Genomic DNA, 6,182 nt, shown 5'->3' on the forward strand with positions numbered 1-6,182 from the left:
GAGTTTAGAGAACCCTTTGACTGAAACATGTCTAATTTTTATTTATTTTCTACTGGGAAGTCCTTTTCCTGAGGCTGAATCCTGCAGGTCAGTGACTGGAACCAATCAGCTGGCTCCTTTACTTAGAACAAACCCTTCAGCCAGTTCTAGGATCAGATGAAATCATTGGATCCATAGAATCAGCTGCAGAGTTGTTTTATTTCTCCACAGGATTAATAAAGTATATTTAAATTGAGTTAAATGAGGTTTACATCTAAAATGAGAAGAAAAACAGACAAAGGTTTTCAGTGCGTTCTTTTATTTAAAACATTTCCAACAGCAATAAACAGCAATAAGAAACAAGACCGGAAAAAAAAAAAAGGAATCAATGCAGCTGAATTAAAACATTTTCCAAACCTTCCCTCAGAGGAATCATTAAAACTAAACACCTTTTCTTTCCTCAAACTGAAACCTTCTACCAGAAACATGCAGGACAGACGCTGGACGCCTCCTCCAGCAGTGAAGAAGAACACATGAAGCTCGGCTGCTTAGAAGTGCTCCTGTGGTTCACTGGAACATCAGCAGTCACCGACTGTCCACCTCCTGCAGACTGTCCACCTCCTGCAGAGCAAACCTCCAGCAGCAGGGGGTGCTGCTGAGACGCTCTAGGCCACGCTGGGATCCTCCGTCTTCTGGACTTTAACTGGAGTAGCTGAGCAGTCCTGGTCAGAAGGAGGAGACGCAGCATCAGAGCAGCTGAAGGCCCTTCATACACATGGTGACCACAAGGTGTCGCCAAACAGGAGCCTCCTCTACTGGCTGGATTCATCTAGAAACATTAGCTTAATCTGGTGGTGATGGGATTAACAGTCTGAGGTTAACTGGAGGTTACTGAGGCGTTCACTTAATTTAAACAGTATTTAAAGGAAGAGTTCTTCTATTCTCTGTTCTAAGATGGCTGCCGCTCGGAGGAACCCTGCAGCTCCAAGGTTCCCTAACCAGCTGAAGGTTAGCGCCGAATTATTCTGGAAAACAAACCTTTAAACTTTCTGCCCAAACACGGGAGCCGCCGCCACCTAATGATGGCGTTGGTAGAAAAGAGCAATGATGCTGAGTCATGGCGGGGGCGGGGCCTATCTCTAGCTGTCCCGTTTCTCCCTCTTTCATTTCAGCCTGTTTCTCTGTCCTTCCCAGTCAGGAAGCCAGTCAGATCGGCGGCATCATGTGGAACAGCCAGACTGACGTTCAGTCAGTAACCGTAAAGACTATAAAAGCTGTGCAGCTCAACCAGAAAGTGCTCACTGAGATTTTACTTTTTTCTGTTTTGGTCTCAGTTTCAGGTCCGGACAGAGGTCCGCCTATTAGTGACCCCTGGTTACTTTCAATCAGGACTCACTGACGCATGCTAACAGGTTAGCAGGAGTAGCAATGTTTACAACTGGACATTTGTTTATATAAACCTGAACACATTAAAGACTAACGACATGAAAAATGATCCAATTCACAGAGGAAAGCAGAAAAACATGGCCGACATTTTGGCTTTAATCTGAAACGTCTCCAGATGAATCCTTAATCTGGAAAAATCTGAAAAACAGAGGAAGGACAGGAACAGGAGCAGGAAGGACATGAGGAAGGAGAGAAAAGGAGCAGGAAGGAGAGAACAGGAGCAGGAAGGACACAAGGAAGGAGAGAAAAGGAGCAGGAAGGAGAGAACAGGAGCAGGAAGGACACAAGGAAGGAGAGAAAAGGAGCAGGAAGGAGAGAACAGGAGCAGGAAGGACACAAGGAAGGAGAGAAAAGGAGCAGGAAGGAGAGAACAGGAGCAGGAAGGAGAGGAGGAAGGAGAGAACAGGAGCAGGAAGGAGAGGAGGAAGGAGAGAACAGGAGCAGGAAGGAGGAGGAAGGGGAGGAGGAAGGACCCGCGTCCACACAGGACAGGAACCCACCTCTACCACAGAAGAAGACGGGGCGTCCTGAGGGTCGGCCAGGGTAGGGAAGTCCAACTCGATGTCCACCATGTCCTCCAGGTCCAGCTCCTCTCTGCAGACACGTTAGCATAGCACGTTAGCAGCCATGGTGCAGGGCAGACATTGTTAAGCTGGTTTTATAATCCGTTCTTGTTCTGGATAAATCCCATCATCTAATAAAAAAACAAACATGTCCGCAGGAAACTGGCAGCTATTAAAGCCGCAGTCTGACCTTTGACCCCAGTCTAAGCATCCTTTCAGATCCCTCGGCTTCGTCTCCTGTCGCTCCCCTTAAACACCGATGCTAACTAAGCTAACAGCAGTTAGCCTCAGCTGAATGTTTCCTCAGACTGGGCCAATACCAGAACCAGAACCTTCCTGAACTGGAGCAGACTGAAGAACCCAGATTCCTGACCAAAGCCTGCAGTGTTTCCCACAGGATTTTAGGAGACTGAGGTGGGAGAGTCTCTGACCCTCGGGGGTTTTGCACACTTTTTAAGCGTGGTGTATCCCACTTAGAGGGGAACACCGTTTTATTTACATTGGGCCCTTGATTTTACAGTTTTCCATCATGTTCTACTCACCCATAATAGTTTTTTATCATTTGGAGCTGTTCTGAAGATATTCCATTATATCCAAGTAACGTCTTCCTATGAGCAACAACTTGAAGAACACGTAGGCCAATCACTGTCCTATCTATTTTCGACCAAATAACATTTACATCAACATGCTGCAGCTCTGACTGCAGCCCTGAGAGGGAAGGGGTGGGGACGGGGAGGCGCCCCACGGCAGCACCTGCTGCTGGAGGACAAGATCTGGAACGATACGTGCTTTCACGCAAGGGTCTCCAAAAGCCTCCATCGACACCAGAAAAGTCGCTAGATTTTTTGTGGAATGGTCTGAAACTGACAGATCTTTTTGTTGTTGTTTTCTCTCTGTGTGTCTCATTCATTAACGGGAAACACCGCGCCCGGCTGGGTTAACATTCAATCTAGTTCTAGTAGACTGAGCTCTACGCTGTCGGCCATGATGGATCCTTCCTCACATGCTCAGCAGATTATTATTGATTGTAAATAATAATAATAACAGCTGCTTTGCGTACATGTTGTCGCTGAGGCTGTTCTCCTGATTGCCCCCTGCTGGCGGGTCCCAGGCGTGCAGTTTGACCCTCCACAGCTTGATCTGCTGGTCCCAGGAGCGCCGGCTGTACTTCCTGAACTTGTTGGGCGTCTTTGGGTGAACGCCCGGCTGCCGCAGGTGCCTGAAAACACAAAGTTCGCCCGTCAGCAACCAAACCAGCTCTTTGACCTCCGTCAGGGGGCGTGCCGGTCTCCTTACTTGGGCACCTCCTTGATGTAGCGGTCGTAGGCCAGCGTGTTCTTGCCGTAGCTGATCTGTTTCTGCCTCCTCATCAGCACGGCTTCGTCCGTTTCCATGGTTTCTCCTTCTCTGGAGTCGCAGCTGCAGAAAAACCAGCCCAGATGACGCAGGTTAGGAGAAAGGTCAAAGGTCAGAGCAAAGACATGAGGCTGACAGCAAGAACTCTGATGATCCCATCAGGTCAAAGGTCAGGCCCCTGGCATGGCGGCTAGAACCAGAACCTCTGTGGAACATCTGATAGAGGTGAACATTTCAGAACCTCCGGTTCTTGAACATGGATCCATGTTGGCGGGTCGTTTACGGCTCGGCGCTGTTGGTCCAACAGAACCTCTTTTAATAATGAGCTCTAGCTGGTTCTGGTTCCTCTACCACCCGATCCAAGTGGACCAGAACCAGCGGGTGAGCCGGTACCAGAACCCTGACTGGAAAGGCACTGAAAGTGTAACCTGCATAAAATAATCACCCGCATTTTATTTTGGATCTGGGTCGAAGGTGAACTCTGACCTCCTGTGTTGCTCTGGCTAGCTACTCATGTTGGCGTTTTCCTAAATCGCCGAAGAATACTGGGAAATCGACTCAAATTAAAACAGCCGAAGCATTGCATTGAGTGTGCTGTGACAACCACTCAGTGAGTTGTTGATCTTTGTTATTTGTTTTAAGTAGAAACTCGGCGGCGACACGCCCCCTTATAACTTTTAAAATGGTTTTGTGGACTAAAAAACCATTTTCTTTCATTAATTATGTGGCCGAATGAACGATTAAGAATTAGCGTGTTATATAAGCCCTTTGATTTTGTCCTTTAGGGATACTTTTAGTTATTTTTCTTATTATTTTAATTTTGTGAGCGGCCAATGGAACTCTGCACTTGGTTGGTTTCCACGTAGTTGTGCAACAAATGCAGAAACCAATTCAGTGTTTGTTGAAATGGAATTCAAGTAAATTAACTTTAATTGACATCAGTGTCAATTAAAATTTGATAGACTTTAAAAAGTGCACTTTACTTTGATATCTTGTCTGACTTTGATATTTTTACTTGAGCTGTAACATTAATGTAGTTAACTTTAAACTTATTTGAATGATTCCTGCCAAATATTATTTGGAATATAGTTATGTATGTTTAGTTGTTGGATAGCAGTTTAACTCTGGTTAAATGCCTTTTGTTTTACGTATGACCTCGTTTAGGTCGGGGGTTTTTTTCTCCCCCACTGTCTCTACGTCAGGATGGCGAGCTACCACCAGATCACTGCAGCTTTGCAGTAGGATGCAATTATTTTATTATTTCCCTTCCCTTTTAAACCAGTTGGACTATTGTTTGGTGAATCATTAATCACAGACTTGAATAAGAGAAAGAAAAACTCTTTTGCCTCATCAGGGTTTATTTATCTGTTTGTTATTGTTTTCTTGTTGTGTTCATTGTCTATATTTATAAAAAAAATATATTAATATTCAATACTTACTTAAACATATGAAAAAGGATGCATTAAAATGCAATAATTTAACTTTATTTTCTGTTGATGGTGTTTATTCACACACAGGCTCCTCAGCCGAATCTTTGATTGCCATACCAACAAACTTGTCCATAGTCAGGCGCCTAGCCTCAATTAAAGGGACCCGGTTCTGGTTCTGATGGAGGTGTGCTGACCTGCCAGAGGATCCAGAGGAGGCCCTCCTCTCCCGCTGGCCCGGTTCTGACCCCAGTATCCTCCTCCTGTAACTGAAGCAGAGCAGATCCGGTCACCCCCAGCCGGCGGTACCGACCCGGACCCTGAAGGGAACCAGCCTACCGCTGCATGTCTCTGTGGACGTCCTTCCTCATCTCCTCCTCATCCTCCACCTGGCTGCCCCAGTCTGGCCGCCGGGCGCATCGGGCGACGGGCCCCGCGCTCTCTGGGGTTCTGAAGCTGTGGACGGGCAGCAGACGGGTCAGAAGCGCAGGTAGAAGCAGCCATTTTATTATTTGATGTTTCTAGTCTCACCTGGACTGTCTGCCGCCATAGAGGCCTTCATCAGCGGCAGCATCGTCATCATCACTGTGGCTCCGCAGGTTCCCATCGATTCCTCTCTTCCGGCTCTGGGACCACCGGGACGGGCCGCTGCTCCTGAAACTGAGGCAGAGGGAGCTTCTTCAACAACAAAGCCTCTCCCGCCATTTAGGGCTGATTATGACGACTTCCGGTCCGCCGGTCCATTTAAAGCCGGCGGATCTTCACTGTCACTTTAAAATGCTTTCAGATCAAACGGAGAAAATCTGCTGTTTTCCTTCACATTAAAGCAACAAAAAGTTTCATCAGCCGCAGCTAAACCCTAACTAGCCCTAACTAGTTAACTAACTAAACTAAACGAAACTAGACTAGACTGGACTAACCCTCCATAACTAGTGAGCCGGGCCGCTGCAGCTCACCTGCGCCTGGACTCCGTGCGCGGAGCTCCGGACCTGTGCGACATGTTGGAGAATAAAGTGGTGCAAACGGTTCCTTCCTCTGCCTCCCAGCCGCCTTCTGCCGCGCAGAGACCCGCCAACTGAGCGCGAGGCGCGGCGGACACAAACAACAGCCGCCGGTCACGTGAACGGAAAAGGCGGAGCTTCTTCTCCGCCTTTGTTTGCGTTCTGGTTCCAACTTACCTCCCGAGTCTCCACACTGCCGCCTGCTGGACTTCCCTCATCACTGCAAGCAAAGCAGCCATTTTAACTCAACCTTTAATTAAATTAAATTCAATTAAATCACCAGACAGACAACAAGACGATATTTCAAACCAGAAAAAAATTATTGTTTGAATTTGACCACCTATATTTAAGAATATAGACTCTCTGAAATAAAATAAAAGAATGAAGATGAAATCCTTATATCGGTGCTT

The 6,182-nt window shown here is 47.0% G+C and overlaps 1 protein-coding gene across 2 annotated transcripts; it reads right to left on the minus strand.

The window, feature by feature from the left end:
- Window positions 1-281: 281 nt before the first annotated feature.
- Window positions 282-5,934, minus strand: LOC119777344 (stem-loop binding protein). Of its 2 annotated transcripts, none has more exons than XM_038276184.1 (8): window positions 5,728-5,934; window positions 5,303-5,431; window positions 5,111-5,227; window positions 4,969-5,040; window positions 3,285-3,407; window positions 3,049-3,207; window positions 1,926-2,019; window positions 282-707 (listed from the first exon to the last, which is right to left on the minus strand). In XM_038276184.1, exons 1-8 carry the CDS (start codon window positions 5,769-5,771, stop codon window positions 645-647), a joined length of 801 nt encoding a protein of 266 aa, XP_038132112.1. In that variant the 5' UTR covers window positions 5,772-5,934; the 3' UTR covers window positions 282-644. The 2 variants fall into 2 exon arrangements, with proteins under 2 accessions (XP_038132112.1, XP_038132111.1); XM_038276183.1 differs by having other exon boundaries at window positions 4,969-5,034; window positions 5,728-5,897.
- Window positions 5,935-6,182: the final 248 nt, after the last annotated feature.

Source organism: Cyprinodon tularosa, unplaced genomic scaffold (genome assembly GCF_016077235.1).
Source record: "Cyprinodon tularosa strain WSP-4 unplaced genomic scaffold, ASM1607723v1 ctg1225, whole genome shotgun sequence".
NCBI classification, from domain to species: Eukaryota; Metazoa; Chordata; class Actinopteri; order Cyprinodontiformes; family Cyprinodontidae; genus Cyprinodon; species Cyprinodon tularosa.